The sequence below is a fragment of the Zingiber officinale genome, chromosome 7B (genome assembly GCF_018446385.1).
Source record: "Zingiber officinale cultivar Zhangliang chromosome 7B, Zo_v1.1, whole genome shotgun sequence".
NCBI lineage: Eukaryota > Viridiplantae > Streptophyta > Magnoliopsida > Zingiberales > Zingiberaceae > Zingiber > Zingiber officinale.
This window is the reverse complement of record NC_055999.1, coordinates 92984294-92998535: the sequence shown is the minus strand read 5'-3', so window position 1 is coordinate 92998535 and position 14242 is coordinate 92984294. Positions and strand designations below refer to the sequence as shown.

The 14242-nt window shown below is 43.8% G+C and overlaps 1 protein-coding gene across 1 annotated transcript; it reads left to right on the top strand.

Moving 5' to 3' along the window:
- Positions 1 to 12190: 12190 nt before the first annotated feature.
- LOC122006289 (chlorophyll a-b binding protein of LHCII type 1-like) lies at positions 12191 to 13158 on the top strand. The gene has a single exon (XM_042561740.1). It carries the CDS (start codon positions 12259 to 12261, stop codon positions 13060 to 13062), a length of 804 nt encoding a protein of 267 aa, XP_042417674.1. The 5' UTR covers positions 12191 to 12258; the 3' UTR covers positions 13063 to 13158.
- The last annotated feature ends 1084 nt before the right edge of the window (positions 13159 to 14242 follow it).

Genomic DNA, 14242 nt, shown 5'->3' with positions numbered 1-14242 from the left:
GATGGATCGTCTGTAGAAGGCTGAGGTGGTGGGTGGCTGGCCATCCATCCCATAAACGCCTGATGAGTAGCCAGCTGATGTCTCTGTAGGGTCTCAAAGCGTCGGTCAATGTGGAGACGTAGACCAACGAACTCAGCAGCCACCATCTCCTCGTGGCGATCAAATCGGTCCTCCAACTCCGCGATCTGCCAGCGCAGATCTGGATCCGCCTCGACAAGTGCAGCTGGAGCAGGAGCACGAGCACCCTGTCGTGGGAGTGGTAACTCACCTAGTGCCCTCCCATCCTTCCACCTAACCGTCCCATCCTGACTTAGGATTCCGGACTTGGAAAACGCACGTTTCCCAAGTCGACAATCCTGCCTGACCATCTTCACTATCCTCCCCCTAGAGACGTCAATACCCATGGACTCGAGCCAATCAGTAATTATATGCCCAAAAGGCATATAGATGTTGTCGCCGCTCGGTTCGCTATGGGAAATGATAGACATATAGACACTCGACATAATATCAAAATCTAGACGTCGACGTAACCCATAAAGCATCAAACAGTGATATGGTCGAATTTCTGCCAACGGTTTAGAGGTGATAGGTAGAAGACATTGTGTGACAATTTTGAAAAGAATGTAGTCAGGAGCAGAAAGTCTAAGGGCTGCAAATGTAGGAAAGTCGTCATCTAACTCATCTAAACCATCCAGTCTCGGATGACCAAAGAAGTACTCATAGATTGAGTCAGAAGAGACATTAAGAGGATGAGGTACGGGTTCAGGCAAAACAGGATAGATGGAGAACACCGTCCCCGAACACAAACGACAACCTAAATACCCAAAGAAGGCAATTATGTCGAGATCAATGTTTTGCTTAGCCACTCTTGTTCTATAACTACCATCAGGAGTCTGATGAAGGTTATTATAGAATTCCGAGACTAAGTCAAGGTTGATGTCTCTCTCCAAATATACCAAGGTGTCAAGTTTGTAGTAGGCGATAGTTTCGGTTATGGACGGACAAAATTGGTTCATGTACTTCTTATCAACCGACCTACACGGGAGCAACTTGAAAGTCCTGTCCTTAAAGTTTTTCTCAAACTGTTGGTTCGGGAATCTCCCCGAACTGGATGGTTGAGGTCGGGAAGAGGTAGGAACCTTAGATTTGGACTTATCCGACTTAGAGGTACCCTCCCCTGCAGATTTCTTCCTAAGGATGGGAAATGGGACATGACCGGGGTACACATGGGAGCACAAGACCACAACATATGAGTACCGACCCAGAAACGCAAATGCAGTGAGAACCAAATTAAAAAAATGCTAAGGATGAATGGAATGGGAAGAGGAAGTTACCTTGGAGGCATTACTTCGTTCGTCGGAGAAAGAAACGAGGGTCGGCCGGCGCTGGGAAGAAGAAACGAGAGAAGCGGAGAGGTAGGGTTCGCGTGAGACGCCAAAGAATGGGAGGTTTTAAGAGGGTAGGTGACCAACCCGATCGGACGGCCGTCCGATCAGGAGAAGGATTGAACGATCAGATCCTTGGATCGGAGATAGCGGATCGGTCCCTGGACCGATCAGGCATCCTTCAGATCGGTCCCGGGACCGTTCAAAACGCGAACAGAACTTATCGAAATTTCCTGATCGGTCGGCAAACTCTCTGTTCGATATCTGAACGGTCTGCAGACCGTTCAGATATGATTGTCGCAAGAGAGCCCCTGACCGGACTGTGGACCGATCAGGGAGTCTCCTGACCGGTCCAGCGACCGATCAGTGTCTGATACTTCAGACTTCTGATATCTGAAACTCGTATCAAAAGTCCTAAATTTTGTTCCAACAACTTCCTAGGATCCTAGAAGCCCATAGATTATAGTTAGTGATATCAGATGGATAATTCCTAATGATTTGCTCTCAAGAATTGAACTCATTCAAGGCTTAGAAATTCAAAATTTAAACCTTCTCGATTCTTAGCTTCAAAATCAGTGAATCTCCACAAACTTAGGAAATTGCTGAAACTACAATCTGTAGTGAAGCAAAGTCCCAAAACTGACATAGGCTACCTATAACCTATTCCAAAATTCGTCCTCTCTATGATTAGTTTCAAGTTTGTCAAAATAAGTCTTAGTTCCTAATACTTCTTTATCAACTTGTCCTAACATCAATCAAAGTCATGAAATGTATCAAGCAAAAAGTATCAACCAAACACATTAACTATGTTAGACAATTTCTAGACAAAAGTCCAACCAAGATTCCTTGGTTGGAATGTATGAGTAAGATCTAGGAACCAAATACACATGAATTGTGTAATGGTGTTCCCCAAACTCAATTAATGTCTCTTCAACCTAATTATTCAAGGGATGCATGATACATTTTGAATAATTTGGTTGATCCTAGCATCTCACCCCATTTCTAGCAAACAAAAACATTTTGTTAAACCTTATAGTGTATGTGAGATGTTCCCAAGTTGCCCAAATTTTTGTCCCAATTACTCTTGTCATTTTAATAGTCCTTATTGATCATGGTGAAACTCTAATGACCTAAGGAGCCAAACACATTCCCAACTCCCTCCTTAAATGACTAAATTCATTTTCCGGAAGGGTTTGGTGAAAATATCAGCTAGGTTTGACTTTGACTCAACATATGTGAGTGCAATGTCTCCCCTAGCTACATGATCTCTAATGAAGTGATGACGCACTTCAATGTGTTTTGTCCTTGAATGATGGACTGGATTTTTAGTTAGGTTAATCGTGCTAATGTTATCACATAGCACTTGTACACCCTTGTAAGAAAATCCATAATCCTCTAAGGTGTGTATCATCCACAACAATTGCGATACACTCTCTCCCATGGCAATATATTCAGCCTCGGTCGTGGAGAGAGCAACACAATGTTGCTTCCGACTTGACCAACTAACTAAAGATGACCCTAAAAATTGGCAACCCCCACTCGTACTTTTCCGATCCAATTTGCACCCAGCATAATCGGAATCGGTATAACCTATCAAGTCAAAAGACTCGGTACGAGGATACCAAAGACCTACTCTTATTGTGCCCTTAAGATATCTCAAAATTCTTTTAACTGCAATTAAATGAGATTCCTTTACACAGACTTGATACCTAGCGCACATGCCCACAGCAAAAAGTATATCGGTCTAGCTGTGAGATATAGAAGACTACCGATCATGCTTCTATATTGCGTTAGATCAATTGGTTTTCCACTCTCATCATTGTCAAGGCGAGTGTTTGTCGCCATTGGAGTGGACACTTCCTTAGAGTCACTCATATTGAATTTTCTGAGCATCTCTTGAGTGTATTTTGCTTGATGGACATAAATACCATCTCTAGTTTGTTTGATTTCGAGTCCAAGGAAGAAAGTCAATTCTCCCACTAGACTCATCTCAAACTCACTCTCCATGTGAGTGATGAACTCATTTAAATAGCCCTTGTTGTTTGAGCCACAAATTATGTCATCGACATATACTTGGGCTACAAAAATATTTTCACCATCTCTACGTAGAAATAGTGTTGGGTCTATTTGTCCTCTAACAAAGCCCTTCTCTAGTAGGTATGTTGACAACCTTTCGTACCAAGCTCGTGGTGCTTGTTTAAGCCCATAAAGTGCTTTCTTGAGCTTGTACACGTGATTTGGAGATTCGGTATTCACAAATCCCGGTGGTTGTTCAACATAAACTTCTTCCTTAATGAGACCATTTAAGAAGGCCGATTTTACATCCATTTGATAGAGCTTGAAACCTCTATGTGCAGCAAAAGCTAGCATTAAGCGAATGGACTCTAATCGGGCCACTGGAGCATATGTCTCATCATAATCAAGGCCTTCAACTTGACTATAGCCCTTGGCTACAAGTCTTGCCTTGTTTCTAACTACCTCTCCCTTTTGGTTCAATTTGTTCTTGAAGACCCATTTGGTTCCAATAATGGTGGTCTTCTTAGGTCTGGGAACCAAGTCCCATACTTGGCTCCTTTCAAATTGACCTAATTCGTCTTGCATAGCTATGATCCACTCAGGATCATGCAATGCCTCATCAATTAATCTAGGTTCAATTTCTGAGATCAAAGCGACCTCATTGGACTCATTTCTAAAGAATGACCTAGTCCTAACCCCTTGATGGATGTCTCCCACAATCTGGTCTCGGGGGTGACTAGTGTCTAACCTAGACTGCCTTGGTGCTGATGGTGCCTCATGAGTGGTCTCACTTGGCACAGACAAGGACTCAATATCAGGCAATGGATCCACCTGAGTTCTTTGTTGTCCTTGCTCATCATTATCAGAGTTAATTTCGACTCTTTCGATGTTTTGGTCATTCAAACTTAGCCTTCTAAGTTCGAATTGAATTTGTTCTACATCCCTTGATTGATCATTTAAATTAGGGATTTCTTCAAAAGCTACATCAGAGGACTCTTCAATCAATTTAGTCCTACTGTTGTAGACTCGATAGGCTTTGCTGGTGAGTGAATACCCGACCAGTATCCCTTCATCAGCCTTAGCCGTGAACTTCCCAAGATGATCCTTTGTGTTCAAGATAAACACCTTACAACCAAACACCCTAAGATGTTTAATTGTAGGTGGTTTCCCAAACCAAAGTTCATGAGGGGTCTTTCCTAAAAATCTGTGTATTAGGACTCGATTTTGCACATAGCAAGCTGTACTCACAGCTTCGGCCCATAAGTAGCTCGGCAAAGAGTACTCATTGAGCATGCTTCGTGCAGCTTCCTGTAGGACTCGGTTCTTTCTCTCCACAACCCCATTTTGCTGTGGGGTCCTTGGAGTAGAGAACTCATGTCTATAACCCTTCTCTTGACAAAACTCTAAAAACCTATGGTTTTGGAATTCACCACCATGATCACTCCTAATGGTTTTAATTGTGGTTGATTTTTCATTTTCCGTTCTTCTACAAAAAGAAATGAAAATATCTATGGTTTGGTCCTTATGTTTCAAAAAGAAGGTCCAAGTATATCTAGTGAAATCATCAATAATCACAAGACAATATCTACTTCCATTCAAAGATATTACACTACTGCAATCAAATAGGTCCATGTGCAATAAGTCTAACGGAGTAGAAGTACTTACAATGCTTTTACCTTTATGAACCGCTTTTGTTTGCTTACCCTTTTGACATGCATCACATAGTTTGTTCTTTTGATATTTGATGCTTGGTAAGCCTCGCACTAATCCTTTGTTTGCTAGCTTCCGGATGTTCTTCATGTTTACATGTGCCAACCTTCTATGCCATAGCCAAGACTCTTCTTCTTTCGACATGAAACACTTAATCAAAGCATTAGTAGCACTTTTAAATGATACTTGATAAATATTGTCTACCCTTGTGCCTACTAGTACTGTGTCAAGTGTGTCAATGTTTTTAACCAAACATTGACTTGAATGAAATTCAATTGTGTAACCCGTATCACACAATTGACTGACACTTAGGAGATTAAAAGTCATTCCCTTGACTAGAAGGACATTCTTGATATGAAGACATTCGGATATATGAATGTCTCCAACTCCTATTACCTTAAGACTACCATTGTTACCAAAGGACACATTACCTCTACTTTTGTTTTGAAGAGAAGCAAATAGAGATTTGTCCCCGGTCATGTGCTTGGAGCATCCACTATCAACAAACCAAGTTGATAGGTGCTCCCCCTCGATCAATGCCTACAAGATACGAAAGATAGATGTTTTAGGTACCCAAATCTTGGGACCTAATGCATCTACAAGAAGTGACCTAGGAACCCATGCTTTGGTCATACCCTTCCTAGTTCCATGAACCCTAGAATCATTTGATCTATGGTATTGGGTCCTAGACACTAATGAGATAAAACTCGATTCTTTGGGTTGATAACCTATCCCGGCTTTGTTGTAGACTGCCCTTTGGGCATTTAAGATCATGTCTAATGTCTTAGAGCTAGTTGAGAATTTCTCAAGCATTTTCTTGAGCTTCTCAACCTCACTCTTCAAAGCCTTGTTCTCATCTTCAAGAAGCTCTAGATGAAGGTCATCAACCTCATCTTCCCTAAGAGCCTTTAGCATTTCTACTTCTTCTTTTAACAATTTATTTTCTGTTTTCGACTTTTTAAGCAATGTAGATAAATGAGTAATAGTCTTATAACATTTTTCTACATGAGAAGAGGTTACCTCTTCACCATCCGAGGATGATGAGGCCGCGTTTGAAGCATCACTTGAGTTGCCATCGCTTCCGGAGTCCTCCCTTGCCATGAGTGCTAAATGGCGAGTGCTCTTCTCCTTCTTCTCTTCTTCCTCGGATGAGCTTGAAGATGACTCATCCCAAGTGGCCTTAAGGGCCTTCTTCTTTTTGCTTCTTTCTTCTTTCTTCTTGGCTCGTTCTTCCTTCTTCTTGGCTCGTTCTTCCTTCTTGAGCTTAGGACACTCACTTCGGTAGTGCCCTTTCTTACTACATTCATAGCACGTAACGTTAGATTTATCAATGTTCGGATCATTAGGTTTACCTTTGTATCTTCGGCTTCTTCTCATGATCCTCCTCACGAAATTCGCCATTTCGCTTGATGACGATGATTCGCCTTCGTCATCGGACTCGGAGGAAGAGGTGGATGAGGAGATCTCCTTTTCTTTCTTCTTTTCCTTCTTCCTTCTCCCATCCTTGCTCCTTTCTCCTGCAACAAGAGCAATACCTTTCTCCTTTTGGCCTTTGTTAGCAAGTTCATGTAATTCCATTTCACAGAAAAATTCATCTAACTTGACAATTGAAAGATCCTTGGATACCTTGTAGGCATCTACCATAGATGACCACAAGGCATTCCTAGGAAAAGCTTTAAGTGCATACCTTACAAGATCGCGGTTTTCTACATGTTCATCTATGGAATGGAGACCGTTAATGATCTCTTTAAACCTACCATGAAGTTCACTTACATTCTCATTTTCCTTCATGGTGAGGTTCTGGAGTTGGTTGAGGAACAAGTCTCTCTTGGCAATTCGAGAGTCCCGAGTCCCTTCTTGAAGCTCAATGAGCTTGTTCCATAGATCTCTTGCACTAGTAAAAGGACCTACCTTGACTAGTTGGTCCTTGGCGATTCCACATTGCAAGGTGACCATGGCCTTGGCATCGGCTTGTGCTTTGCGGAGTTGTTCGGTAGACCACCTTGACGATTCGAGCTCCTTACCTTCCTCATCTCTTGGTGGTGTGTAGCCTTCCTTGACTGAGAACCACATGGCAATGTCCGTCTTTAGGTAATACTCCATGCGTCCCTTCCAGTACTGGAAATCTGCCCCTTCAAAGTAAGGTGGTCGATTTGTGCTAAAACCTTCCCTCATGGCCATCTCTTTGCTCTTAGGTTGTTAAGCCGGATGAAGAGCTCCAAGCTCTGATACCACTTGTTGGGATCTTGGATGGCTAGAGGGGGGTGAATAGCCTCTTCAAAAGCTAAAACTTAAAGATAAAACTCACACGAGTGGTTAGCGCAGCGGAAAACAAGTTAAGAACAGAATAAGAATAAGAGAAGAAACAAAGCAAACCACAGTGACTCAAGTGTTTACGAGGTTCGGGGATAACTTGCCCCTACTCCTCGGTGTCCGTAAGGTGGACAAGCCGATCTTCGGTAGATCAACCCCGGTGAACACCCGGCTATGAACTTTCTCCTTCTCGGTGGAGTGACCTCTCAACAAAATCTCAACAGGTATGTAGAATATAGCACAAGACTTACTGAGCTTGGTGACTTAGGAGAATGAAAATTAAGCTTACAGTCACGCGAAGGTCAGTGAAACAGAGAGCAAGTCGAGACAGCCGCTTCTCAGCCCCGAGCGTCAAAGCTTTTGCACCGATCGACAGAGAGTTTCGTTTTTTTTTTTCCTTCCCAAAGAAAAACTTCTACTTAACCCTCTCTTCAACCAGCCTTTTATGTCTCTGCCATCTCTGCCTTTCGCCCGCAACGGATCCCTGCCAAACTGCAGCAAATCTCTGCATCCAGCCATAGCATCGCCAATCACGCTTCTTTCTCATCTGATCATCTGAGCTCACACCAATGGAATTCTGGTCTTCACTGGTGTCTCTGAGCTCCACCCAATCACCATGAGTTGAGCTGATCGATGCCAGATCACCGCCAGATCGCAGCCACGACTTTGCTGCTTTAACAGGTTTACAGTGGAACATAGCAAAAGTCTCTCTGGTATCCTCTATTAATGAAGCTCAATTTGAAATCAACCAATTGCAAATTACCAGTAACCTGCACCTCAAAATCTTGCAGCAGATGGTTAGAAATATTTAGGCAAAAGCAACTTTGAATCAGAAAGAATCAGAGAAAGTGCATGCAAAACAGACTATAATATGGATCGGTCTGCAGACCGATCCATACGTTCAAATCTCTTTTTCGATCGTTACTGATCGGTCTGCGGACCGATCAGGAACTAACCTGATCGGTCCTCAGACCGATCAGGTGTCGCGCGCACAAGCCTGATCGGTCTCCGGACCGATCAGGCATCAATCTGACCGGTCCCGAGACCGGTCAGTATCGATACAGTAGCATACTGAGTATTCGCAGTATGCTACTGAGTTCTCACTGATCGGTCGGCGGACCGATCAGTAACAACACAGTATGCTACTGAGTGTTTACTGATCGGTCCGTAGACCGATCAGGACACACTTAGTGTCATGGATCGGTCTGCCGACCGATCACCAGTGCCACTTGTGCCACTGGATCGGTCATCAGACCGATCCAAGGCTGTGATTTAAGAGGCAAGCTTCCAAGCTTGCTACCCTTAATCCTGACAGTCCAGAGACCGAGCTACCGAGCTCTTCTCCGACTATACATGCCAAGTTTCCATACTTGGACTTCCCAACACCAGATGTCCGATCACCCTTGATCCATCTGGATTTTCCCTTGCCTGGCTTCACTCACGAGACTTTCCAATTGCTCGGCTTCACTCACGGGACTTTGCCTGGCTTCACTCACCAGGACTTTTCCAATTGCCTGGCTTCACTCACCAGGACTTCCAATTGCCTGGCTTCACTCACCAGGACTTTCCAATTGCCTGGCTTCACTCACCAGGACTTTTCCAATTGCCTGGCTTCACTCACCAGGACTTCTCCCGTGCCAAGCTCCTTGCTCGGACTTTTCCCAATTAGATTAATCAGGTCAACCAAGTCAACCCTGATTTGTCTGAGTCAATTCAATATCTGATTGAAACTTAAATCAGTGTCAACATCAAAACAACATCCAGGTCAGACTGTATCAACAACCCGTACGGGGGAGATGCTGTCGAAATTTTTCGGTACGGTCTCCTCTGGGGGCGTGACATTCTTAGCACGCTTGGGAGGGTCCTCGGTCAAGAACCGAGCCAGATTGAGCATAGTCAAGTAGAAGAGCATCTTCTGCTGTCACTTGTTGAAGTTAGTCCACTGACCTTCTTTGGCTTTTCCGTGTGATTGATTGACACAGTTACAATCGGGGTAGAGGGGGTCTTCATGTGTTAAGTCTGTTGCACCTCAACAATTTGTTATGTAGCCATCTCAATAGAACCGGAGTCTGTTTCAAGATTGTTAAACAATCTACCAGAGATATTTGAGAATTAGCCGAATTTAAATTACACTGAATTAAATTCAACTTATCTATCGAGATGATTTGAACTGATAATCTCAGACTGGTAGTGGGGGATGGTTCCTACCAAGTGCTAAGTGTAGACTGGTCGAGCAAGTAGAGAAGCCGAGCAGGCAGTATAGTTGACCGGGCTATGCAGCCAGCAGATCAGGCAGAGCCAACCGAGTGGTAGATTAGCCGAGTGGGCAAAGCGGACTGTGAGACTAAGCAACCAAATGACAAAATGACCAAGTGGTTAGTACGAATGATTCACAGATCAAACAGAGAGTCAGACTGGGTAGATCGGTCAATCAGGTAAATCAGTCGAATGGGCAGAGCAGCAGATCCTGTCGAGCCGAGCAGGCTGAGAAGCTAAGTAGTCCAAGAGGTCGAGTGAATGTGCGGTCCATTACCGAGGGAGTGAGCGGTCGAGCGAGTGAGCGACCGAGTGAGTATTTGGTCGGCCGGGCAGAAAAATCGAGCGGTCGGATGAGCAAGCAACCAGGCATGCATGCGGATGAAAGAGCGAATGGGCAGAGAAGTCAAGCGGTCGAGTGGGGGTCGAGTGAGCATACGGCCGGCCGACCAGAGAGGCCGAGTAGCCGAGCAACCAAGCGGGTGGCCGAGTGAGTGTGCGACTGGCCGAACAGAGAGGTCGAGCGGGCTAATGGACCGAGGCCTATGATGGTTGCAGTTTTCTTGAAACAGATTCGCTCTACTTCCGGTTGTGCTTCGAGGTTTACTCAGGTCGTCTGTTTCTCAAGATACAACGATTAATTGTGATTCCCACTAAGCATTGATGGTTACGGTGAACTGAGTGGTAATCGACTGCTATCATGAGCACGCATGATAGAGGAGGAGGGGAACGGAGATGGAGATCTATTGCTTCTTTTCTATATTTCTTACTCAAGACCGTGGTCCCCCTTTATATAGGAGCACCATCCCTTATCAGCATTGAATGTCGAGTAATGACCATTCAATACCCAGGGAATAATGATAGCCAGTGACCATTAATGGCCGACCATTACTATCCGGGAGGTTATAAAAAAAAATGTGGAACCGTCACATCAGCGGCCCCCCTAGAGCCGGTCCCACGGATATGGAGGGAGGTAAATGCAGGTACACAGGTGGAAAGTGCATAGCGGAGACGTTAACCCCAGGCAATGACACCCCGGGGATCGACCCCTGGACCTTTCAGCCACAGGTTATAAAATTGTCATTAACAATGGTTAATGCTTTTGTTACCTTCTTGAGCAGCAAAAGAATCTACGTGGTAAAATATTGGTTGTTCCATTTAGGTAAGTTTTACCTCGATGGGTCCTGCATTCGGTGTGCGCAAGTTGTACTCGGACCTTATGCTGTTGCTGACGTGGCCTGTTGCACTAGTCGATCAGCCAGCATCTTATGTTATTGCAGCTCAACTATTTTGGCTACTCTAATTTGCATGAGCATATCGAGTTCCTCTCGAGTGAGCGTCACAGTGTGAAGTCGTCCAGTTTCTTCCATCTTCTCGACTCGGATGCAGGTGCGTTCCTACATACGGTGTCAAATTTGATCCTATCCGAGAGTCGAAGCGATAGACGCTGGGAAAGTGTGGCGCTTTTGTTGACAGTGCGTGGACTCAATAGGACGAACCTGTAATTAACCACAATAAAAACAATCACCGGATCATTAGGAAGTGTGCGCCAAATTTTATGAAGGATGGACCTTATCATCGGATCATTAGGTATATAAGTTTGCGATGCCAACACGGAATTCTCAATTGACAGGAACGAAGTTACGGACAGGAACTTTGTTCCTGACTTCAACACACATATTAAGAACAATCAGACGTTATTTCCATCAAATAACGTTAAAGTACAAATGCTTCAACTAATTAAAATATTTTGTTTTTTAAATTATTATCTAAATTATGTGAAATTAATGGAAAGAGAAAAAAACAAAGCATTTGATATTAATTAAAATTTAAAAGATAGCTTTAAAAATAGTAAATGTTGAAAGAAAATTAAACTGACTTATGGAGCGGGCCAACGTGTAATTTCATTAAATGGTATTCACTAGTATTAGTCCTATTTGTGGATAAACAAGATTAATATTACTGTAAGAAATACTTCTTTATTAAAAATTAATTTAATTTTTTTATTAGATATTAGATGAATAAAAATAGATACTAGAGACTGAAAAGATATATTTTCTAATATTATTGGTCTAAGTATTTATAGAAATTTTTCTATTCAATTTTTTTTATCAATTTTAAAGGTGGGATAAAAAGAATTAGTATAAAAAAATTATTAATAAATTTTAAAATTATTTTTAATATAAAAAGAAAAAAAATTAATTTAATTTTATGTTAAAAATAGTTATTAAACGGTAGGGATTCTAATTAAATAGTAGAATATTAAGATGCGGAAATAATATGCATGCGTTTGAAACCCAAAAATTTGGGGAATCCAATCAACAAAAGACATGTAAGATGGCCAAGTACCCAAACGATCTTGGGGCTCAGATTCCCGGATTACCATTTCGCTACGTTTGCTACAAAGATCTCACCTATCAAAGCACCATCCAATGAGAGAAGAGATAAAGATTCCGCAAGATAAGCAGAAATCCAGTGGCCTCGGGCTTTAAAACGACGCTCCAATCCCGATTCCAATTCCAAACGCAGCAGAAGTCTTTCCTTTGATCGAGCACCTCTCCTCCATCAATCTGCTCAAATGGCTTCCACCATGGCGATCTCCTCCCCGTCCTTCGTTGGCAAGCCAGTCAAGCTCGCCCCCTCACTCTCCGACGGTCTTGGCGGCGGCGGTCGGTTCACCATGCGGAAAACCGGCGGCAGGCCCAAGCCAGCGGTGTCGGGGAGCCCCTGGTACGGTGCCGACCGCGTCAAGTATCTCGGTCCCTTATCCGGCGAGCCCCCGTCCTACCTCACCGGTGAATTCCCTGGCGACTATGGGTGGGACACAGCCGGCCTCTCCGCTGACCCCGAGACGTTCGCCAAGAACCGAGAGCTGGAGGTGATCCACTGCCGGTGGGCCATGATGGGCGCGCTGGGCTGCGTCTTCCCGGAGCTCCTCTCTCGCAACGGCGTCAAATTCGGCGAGGCGGTTTGGTTCAAGGCCGGGTCGCAGATCTTCTCCGAGGGCGGACTCGATTACCTCGGCAACCCCAGCCTGATCCACGCGCAGAGCATCCTGGCCATATGGGCGTGCCAAGTGGTGCTGATGGGCGCCGTGGAGGGGTACCGTGTGGCCGGCGGCCCGCTAGGGGAGGTGGTCGACCCACTCTACCCCGGAGGGAGCTTCGACCCTCTTGGTCTCGCCGACGATCCTGAGGCCTTCGCGGAGCTGAAGGTGAAAGAGATTAAGAACGGGCGGCTGGCCATGTTCTCCATGTTCGGCTTCTTCGTGCAAGCCATCGTCACCGGCAAGGGGCCGTTGGAGAACCTAGCCGACCACCTGGCCGACCCAGTGAACAACAACGCGTGGGCCTACGCCACCAACTTTGTTCCCGGCAAATGAAAACGCCGTGTTGAGATTGTAAACTCAGATGTACATTAATGTGCCATGCAATTGGAATGGGAATTTGTGAGCGAAATAATGGAAGTTTGTAAGTGAGTCTGTCTTTGTACTTGATGTTCGACAAGTTTGGAGTGTGTCAAGAGCATGATTGCAACGTTGAAGTGATCGAACACAATGCCAAGTGATGTGGACGATCGAGAAATCAAAATATGTGATCTTGAAACTCGTGTAATTACATTCTGTTAGAGTGTATTTGGTTGGAGTTAATCTTGATAACTTTGATTATACATACAAGGTAATCAACGAAAATCATGTTTAATTTAGATAATCGATGATTCTTAAATAATATTTCTTAAGTGCAACTATGAAGAATATAATTAAGTGCTTAGCTTATGGAGAATTCGTGTCCTATATGTGACAACGTGCGAGAAAGAACGAAATGGGTGTTCCGTCCAAATTGTCCCTTTGGTTAGTGGGCGTGAATTCTGTTGGAAAAATGTGAATGGAATGGGATTGAATGGATCAAGGAGGTTTTATTGTGTATAAAACTTTAGTTCTATGTTGAAAGTTTTAAGGCTTATGATTGATTTATATTATTTTACAAGCATATATGTTATGAATAAATGCATGAGTAAAAGCTTTTTCTTGTGTGTGAGTGCGCAAGGGAATGTAAATACAGGACTCGAATTGCAGTAAATCAAGTTGACTCATGTGCGACATTTTGCCATTTAAATTATTCTTTTTACATTAACGTTTAATGTGATTAATAAGAAATACACATTAAACGCAGACCTTAACTCCTCAATTCCCATCAGAGCTGGCCCTTGCCAAGGGCCCAAAAAAAAAATAAATAAATAAATATATATATATATATATATATATATATATATCACCCTTGCGTTTTTCATCCCCGAAGTCGTCTTCAAACTGGAAGCCCTAACCTAGCTCTCTCGACTCTCACCCTTGCGATGATTCTCCTCGGCTGCCATCCTCACGGACCCCGGTGTCTCCAGTGCCTTTAACCTCACAATCGAGAGGACCACCCATATCGCCAGGGCCTGCGGTGTAGGCAATCTCAACGACTGCTCTTCCAGTCAGTAATCACTTTTATCAATTAGGGCATCCATGACCAGATCTCGATTCATCGCCTAGTTAATTAGGATTTTGGTGTTTATGTTAT